General features: G+C 40.5%; 1 protein-coding gene across 1 annotated transcript in view; it reads left to right on the top strand.

Annotated features, from left to right (window-relative positions):
- Positions 1-2,025, top strand: part of LOC119321397 (ethylene-responsive transcription factor 1-like) — a 5,017-nt gene extending 2,992 nt beyond the window's left edge. Inside the window, exons 3-5 of the mRNA XM_037595092.1 lie at positions 454-482; positions 828-1,678; positions 1,756-2,025. Coding sequence (XP_037450989.1) covers positions 454-482; positions 828-1,678; positions 1,756-1,761 — 886 coding nt within the window. The 3' untranslated portion in view covers positions 1,762-2,025. The remainder of the gene's footprint in view (positions 1-453; positions 483-827; positions 1,679-1,755) is intronic.
- Positions 2,026-19,183: the final 17,158 nt, after the last annotated feature.

The following is a 19,183-nucleotide window of genomic DNA, read 5'->3' as shown; positions in this document are numbered from 1 at the left end:
CTGGATGCGTCCACGGACATATGCGGCTCTAGGATTGGATGATAAAAATTGGTTGGAGCCACTGCAGTCATTTTGAGGGATGTCATTGGAGATGCCCTGTCACCTGTTTGTTTAGAGATTATGGGATGGAATGGATTGGATGTTATGAAGTGAATTGGTTCAGGGCTAGGCCTTTTTCATTTCTCAGCCATGTTTCCTTGAGCTGATTAGGCTGCTAGGTTGGTTTCACCACTGTTCCTGCAGAGAATCAATTTTGGTTGAGAATGTTGATACTGTGATTTATATTTTTTGTGACCTTTGATGGACATTCATACGTTTACTGTTTATAGTCAAATGATTTTGAAAATCTACAAATGGTCGAATTTCTCTGTTTTTTTATTGAGGTCTTGACCTTCTGGATTGTTTCCTTGTTTTAGATGGTTGTAGGTTTAATGGGGTTATTTCTATATTTGGTTCAGTTGCCCGTCTGAAGGATTATTTTGGTAAGTGTTGAGTCCTACTAGAAAAAAATCCTTGATTCTGCATCACCGATAATGGGATTTTTTTTCACGGGGTCGATAATGGGATTTATAGATCAATAATTACAAAATGATGGCAAAGGTCTATATCATGTCATAAGTTGTAATGTAATTTATTTAATTTATTTTGTGGGTGACAGATGTTTTCACCAAAATGTCAAGAGGATTGCACCCATGATGGTTCAGTGTTCATAACAATTGTGATATTATACATATGAATTCAAGTACATGATGAAATTAATTACTTTTTGTGAGACAAGCTTATCTATATTCATCTCTGTTAGCATTGACATTGATCTTGCATTGCAGATGACTTGAGCACCAGGACTAGTACTGGTTTTTATGTCCCCACACAAAGGCCACAAAAAAGGAAGAGAAAAAACCAATTCAAAGGCATCCGACAGCGCCCCTGGGGTAAGTGGGCTGCTGAAATCAGAGATCCTATTAAGGGTGCCCGTGTTTGGCTTGGTACTTTCAACAGTGCTGAAGAAGCTGCAAGAGCTTATGATGTTGAAGCACGTAGGATCCGTGGAAAGAAGGCCAAGCTTAACTTTCCGGATGAACCAATAATTCCTCAAAAGCACCGTGCTCTCCATGTTATTCCTAAAGTACCAAAGCCAAGCACAACACAAGAACATAGTTTCATACCATCAGTCAAGAACCTTGCCAACCAAAATGATTTCGTCTACCCATCTACTGATTTCACATCAATGCAACCACTTGTTCAGCTTGACAACATGCCATTTGTTCCTGCAGTGAGCTCTGTTACCCCTGTTGAAGTTGCTCCTATGAATATGTACTATGACCTAAGAAGTAATACCTTTGGATGTTCTAAGTTGGGCCGAGAGTATTACACCAAGACTCCTGATATATCATCCATTGCTCCCATTTCAACCATTGCTGAAGGAGAAGGATTCACGCCTATCAAGAGTAACACCAACAACTCAGTGGTGCCTCCTGTTATGGAGAATAATGGTGTCAATTTAGAACCTTGGATGAGATATCTTATGGATGATAGCGTGGATAAGCTGATTAATAGCCTACTGAATTTTGATGTGCCTCGGGATGTCGTTGGCAACATGGACTTTGGAGGTTCAATGACATGCCCGTCTGTGGTCAATTTTTCTGAGACAATCAAACCCTATATATCAGGAAAAAGGGTAAGCCTTCCAATTTGGATGTTCAGTCCCAGTTGATAATGTTTTCATTACTCTTAATTTATTGTTTCATGTTTCAGGAATAAGATAATGGACGATTTGGAAGCACCCTATTGCCTCCTTCGACTAGCATACACTTCTATTGAAGCTTAGAAGCAAAAAAAGTTGCATCTTGAGTCTCTATTGTAATCGACCCATTCCCTAGTTGACTACCGCATTCTGGCAACCATTTATGAGTCCGATGAACCATTCTATTATCTTTTGCCAACTTTTATGTCATCGCTGCCATTTTTAAATGTGAAAAACATGAATTTGTTTCTAGTTTGCTTTAATCTGTGCACTTCTTCTCATTTCCTTTCGTTCTAGATGTTTATGTATATTTTGGAAATAAAAGTAGCTTATAAGCCACCATGTTTATGTATGACGACTAGCATATATTGATTTTTAATACTTGGCTTATATTGAATTTGGTGTCAAGTTTGCTTTAATTTGTGCACTTGATCAACTTTTTCCTAGTTCTGGAGTCTCTATTGAAGCTTAGAAGCAGAAGAAGTTGCATCTTGAGTCTCTGTTGTAATCGACCAATTCCCTAGTTGAATATCGTTATCTGGCAGCCATTTATGAGTCTGATGAACCGTTGTCTTGTCTTTTGCCAACTTTTATGTCATCGCTGCCATTTCTAAATGTGAACAACATGAATTCGTGTCTAGTTTGCTTGAATTTGTGCAGTTCTTCTCATTTCCTTTCGTTCTAGATGTTTATTTATATTTTGGAAATAATAGTAGCTTATAAGCCACCATGTTTATATAAGCCGACTAGCATACATTGATTTTTCATACTTGGCTTATATTGAATTTGGTGTTAAGTTTGCTTTAAACTGTGCACTTGATCGACTTTTTCCTAGTTCCGGAGTACCACATATACTAATCTTCAAAAATAGATGTGTATGTGTGATCATACGGAGTCATTCCTACTACATGTAGTTGTTCTCACTGATGTAGTTTCTTAAACAAACATTTAGTGTACCTAGTTCATGATTTGAGGGCTATGTTGCATTTCAGTGCAGTCTTGATTTATGTCTATAACTTCACCTACATTCTATGCATTTTACTGTCTGCTACTTGTAAGTTGCGTTCGAATATGCATTTTACTATCTGTTACTTGTAAAATGTGTTTGAATTTTCCGGATGAGGAGGGGAGACACAACACAATAGAGATAAGTATTTACCTCGGTGAGAGCCAAGGTTATGGAACCAATAGGAGAACCACGCAAATTCCCTTCAACAACACCTACACACGCAAAAGCAAATACTTGCACCCAACACGGGCAAGAGGGTTGTCAATCCCCTTGAACTTGTTACCTGCAAGGATTAATTCTGATAGTGATAGATAGATAAATAAATTGCAAACAAGATAAAAGTAAATAAATCGCACCAAGGTATTTTTGGTTTTTATAATATGTAAAAGTAGACCCGGGGGCCATAGTTTTCACTAGAGGCTTCTCTCTTGAACAAATAGCATATGGTGGGTAAACAAATCACTATTGGCCAATTGATAGAAAAGCGCATAGTTACGATGTTAATCATGGCCATGATCATACATGTATGCATCATGTCCGTGATAACTAGACCGAATCTTGCCTGCATCTACTACTATTACTCCACCAATTGACTGCTATCCAACATGCATCTATGGTATTAAGTTCATGACAAACAGAGTAATGCTTTAAGCAAGATGACATGATGTAGACAAAGTAAACTCAAGCAATATGAATAAACACCATCATTTTATCCTTAGTAGCAACAATACTGAAGGTGTGCTAGACTAGGGTGTGCCAATCTAGTCGGAAAGTAGTCCCCGAGCTAGGCTAGTGGACCCGTATTATCAATAAGGAAGACTCCAGAAGTTGTACGCCTAGATGGGCTCAAGACCATATATGTCGAAGACTTGATGTACACTCCAAGATATTCCCTGCCGCCTCCATGCGATGCTTAGATACAGACTATGTAACCCTAGATGCCCTACCTGGTGTGTATATAAGCCAAAGGGTTTATCCCATAGAGGGACCAAATCACAATTATGTTCTCCTAGCCCTAGAGGTAGAACACAACTCACGATCTCGAGTTAGATCAACTCTTTACTTGATACATCTTCATGCGTATAAATAAGAGCAGGACATAGGGTTTTACCTCCATCAAGAGGTCCCGAACTTGGGTAAACACCATCTTTGTTCTTCTTGTTACCACTGATCCGAGATCAACGGCTTGGGACCCCCTACCCCAAGGTATGTCAGTTTTGACGCTGATGCTAGTGCTCTCACCGAGAGTTCCATTGTGTGATCGCTAGAAATATCGATGGATGAATTGCAGATCAACTACGGCACCAGCCACAAAGACGTTTATGTCCCATCTAACTTTTTGTATTAGAAAGCATGATCTTCTCCACCGACTCAAAGGGCCATCTAGTCTTTCTTGATAACTATGCCTTGGGTCAGATCATGACCTTCGGAGGCCTGGAGTACACAGTGTAGTCCCGGGGCGAGCTTGTACCATCAGGCTGTATGCCAGGCTGGGTTGAGGATTTACCAAACATCGTAGGCTCATCTCTGGAACCGATCTCCTTCCAGGACATCAGATCGGGCCCCTTAGCACCACCAGAGGCGCCTAGCATGAAGGTCTCAGGCAGACCTTGATAACCCACAAGTATATGGGATCACAACAATTTTCTAGGGTAGAGTATTCAACGCAAATTTATAGATTCGACACATGGGGAGCCAAAGAATATTTGCAACTATTAGCAGATGAGTTGCCAATTCAACCACACTTGGACATTAATTATCTGCAGCAAAGTGATTAGTAGCAAGGTTATATGAATGTTTTGATAATAGTAGTAGCAACAATAGTAACGATAACAGTGATAGCTGTTATTTTGTAGCAGTAACGATAGAGTAGCAGAAGTAGGAACTTAGCAAGAACAATGTAAGGTAAATTCATAGGCATCGGATCGGTGATTCGCTGGATGATATTCATCATGAGACAGTCATAACCTAGGGTGATACGGCACTAGCTCCAGTTCATAAATATAATGTAGGCATGTATTCTGTAAATAGTCATACGTGCTTATGGAAAGACCTTGTATGACATCTTTTGTCCTACCCTCCCGTGGCAGCGGGGTCCTATTGGAAACTAAGGGATATTAAGGCCTCCTTTTAAGAGAGAACCGGAACAAAGCATTAACACACGGTGAATACAAGAACTCCACAAACTACGGTCATCACCGGGAGTGGTCCCGACTATTGTCACTCCGGGGTTGCCGCATCATAACACGTAGTAGGTGACTATAACTTGCAAGATCGGATTTAGAACATGGATATAATGATGATAACATAAAACATTCAGATCTGAAATCATGGCACCCAAGCCCAAAGTGGCATTCATTAAAGATGCCAAAGTCATAGCAACATCAATCTCAGAACATAGTCGATACTAGGGATTAGGCCCTACCAAAACTAACTTGATTACATGATGAATCTCACCCAACTCATCACCGACCAACGAGTTTACCAAGGAATTACTCACTCCTGGTGGGGAGCATCATGGAATTGGCGATGGAGAAGCGTTGGTGATGACGAAGATCAAAGACCCCCCTCCCTGGAGCCCCAAATGGACTCCAGATCTGGCCTCCCTGTGAAGAACAGGAGATGGCGCAGGCTTTGTCTCGTGAAACGCGATAATTATTTCTCCTTGATTTTTTTCTAGAAAAATAGGATTTTGTAGCGTCGGTTTCAGGGTCTATGGGGCCACCAGGTGGGGACAACCCACCTGGGCGCACCCTGGTGGGTTCTGCCCATCCAGGTGCCCCCCGCCGGTGGTTCTTGGCTCCAGAAATTCTCTTTTATTGTATAAAAAATCCTCACAAAGTTTTGTTCCATTCCGAGAACGTTTATTTCTACACAAAAACAACACCATGGTAGTTCTGCTGAAAACAACGTTAGTCCGGGTAAGTTTCATTCAAATCATGCAAATTAGAGTCCAAAACAAGAGGGAAAACATTAGGAAAAGTAGATACGACGGAGACATATCAACTCCCCCAAGCTTAAACCTTTGCTTGTCCTCAAGCAATTCAGTTGATAAACTGAAAGTGAAAAAGAAAAACTTTTACGAACTCTTTTGCTCTTGTTTAATAAATAAGCTTAAACAACACCCAAGTTTTCAGCAAAAATTATAACTAACCATGTCAACAATAACTCTTAAAAATTATATAACTCATATCAATAGTCTATGACAATATGACAATAATAAGATATCTCAAACAGCAACACGTTGTCCAAACAACCATGATACAATATGACAATAGTGGTATGTCGCTAGCCCTTTTTGCGACCGCAAAACATAAATGCAGTGCACCCCCAAAGTTCAAGCAGTGACTAAACATTATAATTCATGGTAGAAAAGATCTAGTCATGATGCACCCAACATTAGCTATACACAATGCATCAGCATGACAGCAGTGCTCTCAGGTTCTGGCGCTTATTTGAGAAGGTGATGACACAACATAAAAAGTAAATAGATAGTCTCTTCGCAGAGGGAAGAAGTGATTAGCAGAGGTGCCAGAGCTCAAGTTTTAAAACAGAGGTAAATGAAATTTTGAGGCATGCACCCTTCTTGTTTACTTCGCGGCCATCAGTTATCAATATCTTCCATGCTAATCAAATTAGTAGCAGTTCCCAAGCGGTAAAGTAAAGGTTTTTGATCCATAGGAGTTTTTGTTTTACTATTGATAAGTTCTTTTTGCAATTTGGGACTGGGAATCCCTGTTACCGCTCTTTTCTCGTGCAATGGTGAGTGGATAAACACCCATCCTGAGAATAACCCACTTAGGATGGAAGATACCAACTACCTCTTGTCTCTCTATGAACAATCCAAGCACTCAAAAAGGATATTTGTTTGTAGTTTTTAGAGGTGGCACATGCAAATTTATATAGGACGTCAGAGTAATACCGCATATAGGTAGGTATGGTGGACTCATCTGGAATAACTTGGGTTTCACGTTTTTTATGTACAAGCAGAACTCCCACTTAATACAGGCAAAGGCTAGCAAATAGGTTGAGAAGCGGCCAGCTAGAGAGCAACAACGGTCATGAACATGCATTATGCATAAGTAAAATTGGATACTAGCATGATTAGGATATGAACACCATGAACATAAATATCATAGAGGCTACGTTGGTTTTGATTCAACTACATGCATGAACATGTGCCAAGTCAAGCCACTTGAACATTCAGAGGAGGATATGATATCATCATACTATATCACAATCATTTTAATGCAATGTTGACATCCAAGATAAATCGTTATCCACTCCTAGCTACTTATGCATGGCATGAGAAACTATAATCTCTAATTGTCATTGCAAACATGTTTGATCATAATAGGCTGAATAATGGATACTAGGTTAAACATATTTACAAAAACAGAACAAGTCGAGTTTATACCCGTTTCTCTTTGCCATGACCAGTTCATCGAATATCGTCATTATTGCCTTTCACTTGGACCATGGAACGATTTGAAAATAATAATAGTTCAAGAGTATCCTGGACTAAGCTGGAATCTGCAAACATTTTATTCAAAAGGAGAAGACAAGGTAATATGGGTTCTTCGTTAAATCAACAATAATGAAAATAAGAGCCACTCTACATTTCCATCGTGGTCTTTTCCTCAGTATGACTCAAAAATAAAAATAAAAGAAATTCAGAGAAACACAACGAAATATTTTTGGAGTTTTTGGTTTTTTGTCAATAAGAAAATGAAAAGAGAAAAGCAAAAATGAGAAAAACTATTTACACGGGAAAGCTCCCAACAAGTAAAAGAAGAACAAGGAAATCTTTTTGGGTTTTCTTTTTAGTGCTACAACAATTTAAACTTGGAAGAAAAATAAAAAACAAGCAAGAAACATATTTTTTGATTTTCTCAAAGTTTTCAAACACACAAGAAGAAAGCGAGGAAATAAATCTACCATGGATGATACAACGAAAAAGTGTGAACACCGACAACTGGAATGAAATGTGTGAACATGAATGTAATGTCAATGGAAATATGTACTCCCACAAGCTTAGTATTTTGGGCTAACTTGGCAATTAGTCAGTAGCCTGCGTAATGGTGGGGGTGGTAGCTCACGGAGGCTCTCGGTGTGGATGCCTCAGCCCGCCGTGCAACCACAACCACTGCGTTATGAGCTCGGGCCTCGCTCTCTAGGACATAATATCTTGCCCTGTTGTGAACATTAAAGAGAGCAGGTGAAGGCAAATATGTGTCCACCACTGAGTCCTTATTAAACATCAAATTACAAGTGAAATTATGAGGATCTCCTTTCAGTATCTTATGGCATTTCATAGCATCAAAGTCTAGGTACTGCATGGGTAAAATAGGATCTTAGGGCAAAGGTGAAACACCCAGTCCACTTGCTAACCGTGTGGCATAAATTCCACCATAAAAATATCCACTACCAGCATTGTGTTGTAACCTAAGTGCAACAATTGATCCAAGATTATAACTTCTATCATCGTTGAGAGCGGTGTGTATGAGGCTCAGATATGGAGCACAAAGTGTACTACAATCTTGTTTGCATGCAATACATTTTCCATTAAATAATGAGAAGTACTGAATTGCAGGAAAATGAATTCTCTTTATTCTACCTTGCGTCACTCCCCTAGTTTCACCATAGCAAAGACTAGTGCAAAATATTTCGAACTCAGACCTCGGTGGTTGATCGAGTGAACCCCAGAACAAGATTTTGCAGAGGTGACCAAACCTTTCTAAAGAGTTTAAATGACACCCTAGACTCACAGGGAAGGAATTTAAATCCTTTGATAAATGATTCGGCGAGTATGAGGCGTTGGTCGCACTTATCTGAAATTTAGGGACCGAGATCGGCATTGTGAACATATTGATCAAATTCATCCTTAATGCCCACGCTCACCATATAATCGTTGCATGGCCATAAGCATGTTTTGGTGGTGGCACTTCGAATGCAACTTTCACGTGGTTCAACATAAGACCGACAAGCGGAGCTACTGCTACAAGATTCCTCCAATGATGTCCTCCTCAAAGAACTCCTTCCAAAGAATTTCATAATGTTCGCATACAATTTTCTGAAAAAAATTCGTTCACAAAAAAATCGTCAACAAAACTTCATAAGAATGATAGCAACTACTCATAGGGATATATAGAGGCCAAAGCAAGCATTCAAACTACTTAGGACTCTAAGAATTCAACATGTAAACTCATCTACAACAGCACCTAGAGTAGCTAATTATTCAAAATATAGACCACCAAAGCAAAAACTAATTGGACACATGGAGGAGTCACATAGCAAGCGAAAAATCCTCGAAATAGTTTCAGAAATGGAGCTTCGAGTGAAGAGATCAAAACCAGCGGTTTCGGGAGCAAGAACACGAGAGAGAGAGAGAGTGATGGTGATTTTTTCTGGATGAATGTGGTGATGTGGGAAGAAGAAGTAAGTGAGGGGGCCCACGTGGGGACCACAACCCATCAGGGCACGCCCAAGGGTCCTAGCGCGCCCAGGTAGGCTGTACCCACCTGGTGCACCTCCCTCTGATATTATTTGCAGCAGAAATTCAGAAATATTCAGAAAAAATCGTATTAAAATTTTAGAGCATTCTAAGAACTTTTACTTTGGGTCATTTTTCATTGCATGGAAAAATCAAAACACAGACAAAGCATGGCATTTTATTTTATTTAACTAAGAAAAACAAAAAACAAAAGCTAGGGATAGAAGGTAGTGTTCACTAAATTCATCAACTTTATACCTCTCAAAAATGATCCATTAATAAGGTTGATCAAGTCTTATTAACAACCACTTTTGATTAGCATGAAACCGAAGAACTTTCGTAAATCACTAAGTTACCTCAGTGGGGATATGAATGTCCCCAACAATAAGCATTTCATATTTCTTTTTAAGAGTATGTAGAGGTAGTTGAAGACTTCCAATAGTGATTGTTAGAGATTTTTCAATAACATTAATACCATTCACTTGGAATTGTTTCTTCGAAAAGTGCACCTATGCTCATTACCATTGATATGAAAAGGGACCTTGCTTTTATTGCAATTAATAACAGGCCCTATAGTATTCAAGAAGGGTCTACCAAGGATAATCGACATGTTGTCATCCTCGGGCATCTCAAGTATAACAAAGTCAAAATAGTAACATTAGCACCAACAACTGGAAAATCCTCACAAATACCGATAGGTATGGTGTTTGATTTGTCAGTCATTTGGAAAGATATTTCAGTAGGTGTGAGTTTATTCAAATCAAGTCTTTTATATAAAGAGAAAGGCATAACACTGACACCAGCTCCCAAATCATATAAAGCAGTTTTCACATAATTTCTTTTAATGGAGCAAGGTATAGTTGGTATTCCTGGATCTCCAAGTTTTTTAGGTCTCCATCTTTAAAAGTATAGTTAGCAAGCATAGTGGAGATTTCAGCTTCCAGTAATTTTCTCTTATTGGTGATGATGTCTTTCATGTACTTTGCATAGGGAGGCATTTTAAGATATCAGTTACCCGAGTACGCAAAAGACTGGCCTAATCATTTCAGCAAAGTGTTCAAATTCTTCATCATCTTTCTTTTTAGTTCACTTAGGTGGAAAGGGCATAGGCTTTTGAACCCATGGTTCTCTTTCCTTTCCATATTTTCTAGCAATAATGTATCGTTTATCATATCTTTTATTCTTGGTTTGTGGGTTATCAAGATCAACAGCTGGTTCTATCTCAACATCATTATCTGGTTCTTTATTGTTTGTTTGAGTTTCTTCAAGAACCTCATCATTATCTTTTTCATTATCAGAAGGTGAGTGTTCATTACCAGATTGAGTTTCAGCATTAGATATAGAAACTTCATTATCATTATCAGGTGGTTTTTCTATTTAAGGTTCACTAGAGGTATGCAAAGTCCTATCATTTTTCTTCTACTTTTTCTTTTTAAAATGACTAGGTGCATCAGTGTTAATTCTTTGAGAGTCTTCTTCAATTCTCTTTCAGTGTCCCTTAGGATAAAGCGGTTCCTGAGTCAGTTTACCTCCTCTAGTTGCTACTCTAACAACAAAGTCACTTATATTATTGTTCATTTCATCAAGGAACTCTCTTTGAGATTTAGCAACTTGTTCTAATAGAGTTTGAACCATAGAGACATGCTTTCCTACACATCTGACATAATTAGAGACTCTACATAGCAAGTCACTTAAGTGAGCAATCATATCAGAGTTGTATTTCAATTGTTTCATAACATTTGCATTTAAGTGATCTTGCTTTCTAATGTGATTATCAAACTCATAAAGGCATTGGCTAGGATGTTTATTACGAGGATCATCACTATCATTGAATTTCATTAAAGATTTTACCTCTACCACCTTAGGTGGTGGTGGTTCTTCAAGCCCATGTATTTCCTCAGTAGGTGGTAAAATTTTAATATCCTCGGCTTTAATACCATTTTCCTTCATAGATTTCTTTGCCTCTTGCATATCTTTAGGACTGAGATATAAGATACCCATCGTCTCCGGAGTGGGTTTAATCGGTGTTTCAGTAGGTGTCCAATCATCATAATTTTTCAGCATGTTATTCAATAATACTTCAGCGTTCCCAATAGTTCATTCCCTGAAAACACAACCAGCACAACTATCTAGGAAATCCCTAGAAGCATCGGTTAGTCCATTATAGAAGATATCAAGTATTTCATTTTTCTGAGGAGGATGATTAGGCAAAGCATTAAGCAATTGGAGAAGCCTCCCCCAATCTTGTGGGAGACTCTCTTCTTCAGTTTGCACAAAGTTCAATATTTCTTACAAGGCACCTTGTTTCTTATGAGCAGGAAATATTTTTCAGAGAAGTAATAAAATCATATCCTGGGGACGACGCACACAACCAGGAGCAAGAGTCACTAGAAAAAAATGACACATCCGTGACATTTTAGGCCGAACGAATTTTTTTCTATCATACTTATGACACTTCTATGACGGTAATTGTGACAAAACCCGGTATCATCATAGATGCGGTGGGCTCCTACTTCTATGACAAAAATCATGACAGAAAATGGTCTTTCATCCTGGGCAGGCCGGAGACACAGGTGCATGACATTCTTTGGGCCGTCCATGACAGAAAAAACTATGGTAGAAGCGAGGGCGAGGAAAATATCGGGGATTTCCAAGTCATGGTGGGTGGTCAGGGGCTGAGCAATGCGCGTTTCTCTCATACACGTAGGCGTGTGGGTGCGAGGCGTTGGGCTCTAACTAAACCCGAGCGAGGCGTTCGCCTAAGTGAACCCAAGCGATTGCACTGCAGGCTACGCATTACTGAGCCCGAGCGATCGATTGATGGCTATTAACTGAACCTGATCAAGCGATTCCTTTGCTACTGCTGCTAGCTGCAACCGATCAATGCTGCCTCTGGATGAACAGTGAGCGTTGTTGGGGGGTTTGGATGAATAGTTCCCGGTGGGGGTTGGATGAACATGACCCCGTGGTGTTGCTGCTGGATGAACATGACCCCGATCGGTGGAGCCGGTTGGGCGTGGACGAATAGGACCCCATGGAGGGCTGGATGAACAGGACCCCATGGAGAGAAGGTTGAACAGTAGCCGGTGGAGGGCTGGTTGAACAGTAGCCAGTGGAGGGCTGGATGAACAGTAGCCCATGGAGGGGTGGTTGGACAGGACCCCGTGGAGAGCACTGGTTGAAAAGTAGCTGGTGGAGGAGCGGTGGAGGCTGGATGGACAGGAGCCCGTGGATGAATAGTCGCAGGTGGAAGCTGGAGGAAGTCGACGGTAGATGAACAGTAGCCCGTGGAGGCTGGAGGAGGTCGACGGTGGAGATGAACAGTATCCCGTGGAGTCCCGTTTTGTGGTACGCCACACCCCTCTCGATGAACAGGACCTCCGTTATGACCATAACGCTTCAACACATGTCCGTTTCCTTCGTTTTGCGGTACGCCACACCCCTTCTGATCAACAGGACCCCATTTCGACTGTAGAAGGTCCAAGAGAAGTTTGTTTCCTCCGTTTTGCGATACAACAGACCCCTCCCGATGAACAGGATCCTGTTTCGACCGTGGTCGGTTGAACACAAGGCTGTTTCCTCCGTTCTGCTGTACGCCAGGCCTCGTTTCCATTGGCTATTCCGTCCAAGTCGGTTGGCTCCCGATGAACACGACGGCACATTTCGTTCTGACCCAGCCGGTTGGCTCCCCATGAACACGAGACAACGCTATTTCTCCGTTCTGTCCCAGCAATGTACATGAGCCCTGGCCGTACGTATGCGCGAGTAAGCATTCGAGACCCCGCCCGTATGTACGTATGTGGCCGTATTTACTTTCTTGCACCCTGGCCGCTGTACATACGTCTACATGCTACGTGTGCGCCTCTACTACGACACGTGCGCGCCTCTACATCGACCTGTATGTACGTACACGTTCGCGACTAGAATGATAACACTACATACGCTTCGACCAGGTGGGTCCCGACTGTCAAGCATTTCCTTGCGTGCGAAGATGTAGCTGGTGGGTCCCAGTAGTCAGGGGGAAACGTTTTTTTCATAAAATACGGTGGCCTGTCTAGTGGGTCCCTACTGTCAGGTGGAGTAATAATTATTTTCTGCGTAATAAGGAGGCACTTCCTTGCTGCGGCCGTGGATGTAGTTGTCAGCCTCTCCACATACATTACTTTTCCGATGGAAGTCGTTCCTTGACCACGTTGACCATGCTGTGCTGAGAGCCGGGGAATACGCGGCAGTGGATGCCCATGCAGAGAGGAGTACGAGGGTTCACTGGTTCAGTTGCGCTTGTGAGGCTGCCATCACCGCAAAATAACAGGGGGTGTGGGTGAATAGAAAGATGGCCTATCTAGCGGTGGGAGTAGTAGGGAGCGGTGAGGCCTCCACGGCATCACAGCCGTCCACGAGAGGCAGGAGCACGCGGCACGACCGGCACTGGTTTGGGCGGCTAGAACAAGAATACCAGAGGTTGAAGAAGCACTACGATCATTGGATGGACATCGTACCGTCATTAGAGCTAGAATCGTTCATATTAACTAAGTTGACAAAGCCCTCCATCCCTGTCAACTTAGTAGGCCCACAAGTAAGCCTCCCACTATGGTGGGTCCCAGGTAGCAGGGGCTATTCATTTTTTCTCTGTAATAAGGAGGCACTTCCTTGCATGCGAAGATATAGCTGGTGGGTCCGACTTGTTAGCGGGGGGAACATTTTTTCGCACAATACAGAGGCCCTTCCGGTGGGTCCCAGCTGTCAGGTGGAGGAATCATTATTTTGCGCGTAATAAGGAGGCATTTCCTTGCGTGCGGCCGTGGACCCAGCTGTCAGCCTTGATACATCTCCAACGTATCTATAATATTTGATTGCTACATTCTACTTTACCTACTGTTTTGGACTATATTGGGCTTTATTTTCCACTTTCATATTATTTTTGGGACTAACCTATTAACCGGAGGCCCAGCCCAGAATTGTTGTTTTTTTGCCTATTTCAGTATTTTGAAGAAACAGATTATCAAACGGAGTCCAAACGGAATAAAACCTTCGGGAACGTGATTTTCTCACCGAACGTGATCCAGGAGACTTGGACCCTGCTCCAAGGAACAGCCGTGGAGGTCACGAGGGTGGAGGTCGCCCCCCCTGGGCGGGCCCCCCTGCCTCGTGGGCCCCCTGTTGCTCCATCTACGTACTCCTTCCTCCTATATACACCTATGTACCACCGCCGCAACTTTCTGTATCCGCGAGATCCCATCTTGGGGCCTGTTTCGGATCTCCGCCGAAGAGGGCATCTACCACGGAGGGCTTCTACATCAACACCATAGCCTCTCCGATGAAGTGTGAGTAGTTTACTTCAGACCTTCGGGTCCATAGCTAGTAGCTAGATGGCTTCTTCTCTCTTTTTGGATCTCAATACAATGTTCTCCCCCTCTCTTGTGGAGATCTATTCTATGTAATATTCTTTTTGTGGTGTGTTTGTTGAGACCGATGAATTGTGGGTTTATGATCTAGCTTATCTATGAACAATATTTGATTCTTCTCTGACTTCTTTTATGTATTATTGAGTTATCTTTGCAAGTCTCTTCGAATTATCCGTTTGGTTTGGCCAACTAGATTGGTAGTTCTTGCAATGGGAGAAGTGTTTAGCTTTGGGTTCAATCTGCGGTGTCCTTACCTAGTGACAAAAAGGGTTGCAAGGCACGTATTGTATTGTTGCCATCGAGGATAACAAGATGGGGTTTTTATCATATTGCATGCATTTATGCCTCTACATCATGTCATCTTGCTTAAGGCGTTACTCTGTTTTTAACTTAATACTCTAGATGCATGCTGGATAGCGGTCGATGAGTGGAGTAATAGTAGTAGATGCAGAATCGTTTCGATCTACTTTGTTTTGGACGTGATGCCTATATACATGATCATACCTAGATAATCTCATAATTATTCGCTTTTCTATCAATTGCTCAACAGTAATTTGTTCACCCACCGTAGAATACTTATGCTCTTGAGAGAAGCCACTAGTGAAACCTATGGCCCCCGGGTCTATTCTCATCATATCAATCTCCATTAATTTATTACTTGCTTTGTCTTTACTTTGCCTTTTACTTTTTACTTTGTATCTTTATATCAAAAATACCAAAAATATTATTTATCATCTCTATCAGATCTCACCCTCGTAAGTGACCGTGAAGGGATTGACAAACCCTAATCGCGTTGGTTGCGAGTAGCTATTTTTTTGTGTAGGTAGGAGGGACTCGTGTGTGATCTCCTACTGGATTGATACCTTGGTTCTCAAACACTGACGGAAATACTTACGCTACTTTACTGCATCATCCTCTCCTGTTCTGGGAAATCCAACGCAGTGCTCAAGAGGTAGCAAGCCTCTCCATGCACAGTCTACTTCCGATGGATGCCGTTCGTTGACCACTCCGCATCGAGCGCATACAAGGTTGTGGACGACGGTGAGGCCCCGGACAGCAACGAGCCGGACATGGGAAGACACGGGAGTAGAGTCGTAGACGGAGAAGTGTACAAGGGTTAACTGGTTCTGGTGCAGTGTGGTTCGGCAGTCGGTGGAGAAGAACAAGATGTATGGAGGGGTGGAGGGATGGCCTGGCCAATGATGGGGTAGCGCTTCATAGTTAAGCATGCTAAGCAGAGCTGCTAGAAGCAGGAGGTTGGAGTAGATGGTCCCGATGGTGCTGGAGGAAGAAGACGAGAGATTGAAGATGGATGCCGGTCGTTGGATGTAAATCCAGCGGCTAACGATGTCAGAATCATTTGTTGACTAAGTTGACAACGACTTGCGTTGGCTTCGACCTATTGGCCCACATTTCAGCCTCCAAAAATGTGGCACATATTCAACCCATTTTTCAGAAATTATAGTCAATTTGATCTCTTTTTTAGAATTACAGTCCATTAGCTGGGCTGGGTGAACAAATAATGTAGCGTCCATGCAGCCCATTTATTTTTCTCCTAAAAAATTACACACCATTTGCACTTTCTCGAAATACATGATTTTGCTGGGCTGATTCTAATTATAATGTTGGGTTGGGCGCAGCAATGTTATCAAAAAAAAAATAGAGGCTGAGCATATTGTTATAAATATATTTAAATAATAAGTGATTTATTATTACATTGGTCCCTAAATCTTACCGAGCTTTTGTACACAATCACCAGGATTTTCGTTGCCAAAAAAATCCAGGATTTTATTGTTAAGAAATTATTTTTATAAGTTAATAAGATGTGGGATATTGTTTTCTTACATATGTAAGTATATGTTAAATATATAATGACAATAACAATAATATATAATAACATATAAAATAATTTAAATATATATAAGATAGTTAGTAGGGAAACATAAGTTGGACCAGGCGTTCCTATTCTTATATAGAAAAATAGAACAGACCTCTGCATTTTCTTCAAAAAAATACATAAATTGGGTTGCCGATGTTTCAGGAAAAATAAAACCTCGGATGGGAGGTCCATAGGCCGGTCGATACATGACGACCCTCAAGAAAATACAAATCGGCATGTCGTGGGATACGCAAGTTAAAAAAGAAAGCCTAGATGGGGCAGCCTAAAACCCAGCTGATACTTGCTGCCCCAATGGTAAAAAATGATACCTGCCAGCTCCCCGGCTTCGTTGTAAATTTATCTCCTATAGTAACTACGTTGAAGCACCTAAAAATGTAACCATGTTGACAAACCTGTGGGCCCCAACGTCAGTATAGCAATCTACTTCAGTTCTTCTTCGTAATTTTTACGTAGGTGCTAATCCTTGGTATAGATATATCGTTGATACCATTACTGGATGGAATTTTTTGGGTAGCCATACTTTTGATTCCTATAATGCTTTATTAGATTTATTCGGCACCCCACCTCTTTTGATTAATGGAACTATGTTAACTTTGGAGCATGTTATGCAAAGACTTGAAATTGTTGAGAATAAAGTTGCTACCAATGAATCAATTGAAAATCTTGATAAAAAGATCCACAATCAAATTACCCAATATGGATCTAAGGTAGGAATGACTATGAAGAATATTAAAGAAAAAGAACCCATAGTTAATGAGAAAATAAATCTAGATTCCACAAGAATCGATAAACTTGATGGTATCATTACCAACTTGGGAACCGCTTTTTCATCCGTACAAAACACTCCAAGTTCTTCTACTAAAAATACTAAGCTCATTTATGTTCCTAAGAATAAGTGTGAATTATCTAGTAAGGAAGCTGCGGATCTTAAATGTATAAGTGTTCATCCCAATCTTTTTACTATCATTAAGGAACCTTTTGCCATGAATGAATTTTTCGAACTTTTGCCTGAAAATTTGACAATTACTAGAAAGAAAGAGAATTCTAAAGAAGGTAGATGCCTCATTGAGGAATTGCCCACCAAAGATGGCAAAACTTAGATCTATCTTCGCTTTTATGCCTAGCTAGGGGCGTTAAACGATAGCGCTTGTTGGGAGGCAACCAAATTTTATTTTGTGTTTTTTGTTTTTGCTTCTGTTTAGGAATAAATAATCCATCTACTTTCTGTTTAGATGTTGTTTTATGTTTTAATTAGTGTTTGTGCCAAGTAGAACCTATAGGATAAGCTATGATGATAGTTGATTTGATTGTGCTGAAAAACAGAAACTTTGCGCTCACGAGAAAAACTTCAATAAATCACAAAAACGAGCTTTTGCATTGATTAATTTTGCTGATGATCAATAAGCAAATTGTCCAGTACGTCCTATTTTGGTAGAATTTTTAGAGTTCTAGAAGTTTGCGTTAGTTACAGATTTCTACAGACTATTCTGTTTTTGACAGATTCTGTTTTTCGTGTGTTGTTTGCTTATTTCAATGCATCTATGGCTAATAAATTAGTTTATAAACCATAAGGAAGTTGGAATACAGTAGGTTTAACACCAATATAAATAAAGAATGAGTTCATTACAGTACTTTAAAGTAGTATTTTGTTTTCTTTCACTAACGGAGCTCACGAGATTTCTATTGAGTTTTGTGTTGTGAAGTTTTCATGTTTTTGGTGAATTCTTTTGATGAATTAAGGAACAAAGAGTGGCAAGAGCCTAAGCTTGGGGATGCCCATGGCACCCCCAAGATAATCCAAGGACACCAAAAAGTCAAAGCTTGGGGATGCCCCGGAAGGCATCCCCTCTTTCGTCTACTTCCATCGGTAATTTACTTGGAGCTATATTTTTATTCACTACATGTCATGTGTTTTGCTTGGAGCGTCTTGTATTATTTGCGTCTTTGCTTGTTAGTTTGCCACAATCATCCTTGCTGTACACACCTTTTGAGAGAGCCATACATGAATTGGAATTTGTTAGAATACTCTATGTGCTTCACTTATATCTTTTGAGCTTGATAGTTTTTGCTCATAGTACTTCACTTATATCTTTTGAGCTTGATAGTTTTTTGCTCATAGTACTTCACTTATATCTTTTGAGCATGATAACTTTTGCTCTAGTGCTTCACTTATATCTTTTAGAGCACGATGGTGGATTTGTTTTAAAGAAACTATTGATCTCTCATGCTTCACTTAGAATATTTTGAGAGTCGTTAATAGAATAGTAATTTGCTTAATGTTAATATACTTGGTATTCAAGATATGTGAAACTTTCTTTTGAGTGAATTGAATACTAAGATAAGTTTGATGCTTGATAATTATTTTGAGATATGGAGGTGATAATATCAAAGTCGTGCTAGTTGGGTGATTATGAATTTGAGAAATGCTTGTGTTGAAGTTTGCAAGTCCCGTAGCATGCACGTATTGTTAAAGTTGTGTAACAAATTTGAAACATGAAGTGTACCTGGCTTGTGCATCCTTATGAGTGGCGGTCGGGGACGAGCGATGGTCTTTTCCTACCAATCTATCCCCCTAGGAGCATGCGCGTAGTACTAGATTTTTGATGACTACTAAATCTTTGCAATAAGTATA

The sequence above is a fragment of the Triticum dicoccoides genome, chromosome 6B, assembly GCF_002162155.2.
Source record: "Triticum dicoccoides isolate Atlit2015 ecotype Zavitan chromosome 6B, WEW_v2.0, whole genome shotgun sequence".
Lineage (NCBI taxonomy): Eukaryota > Viridiplantae > Streptophyta > Magnoliopsida > Poales > Poaceae > Triticum > Triticum dicoccoides.
The sequence above is the reverse complement of the archived record's forward strand: the minus strand, read 5'-3'. Positions and strand labels throughout refer to the sequence as shown.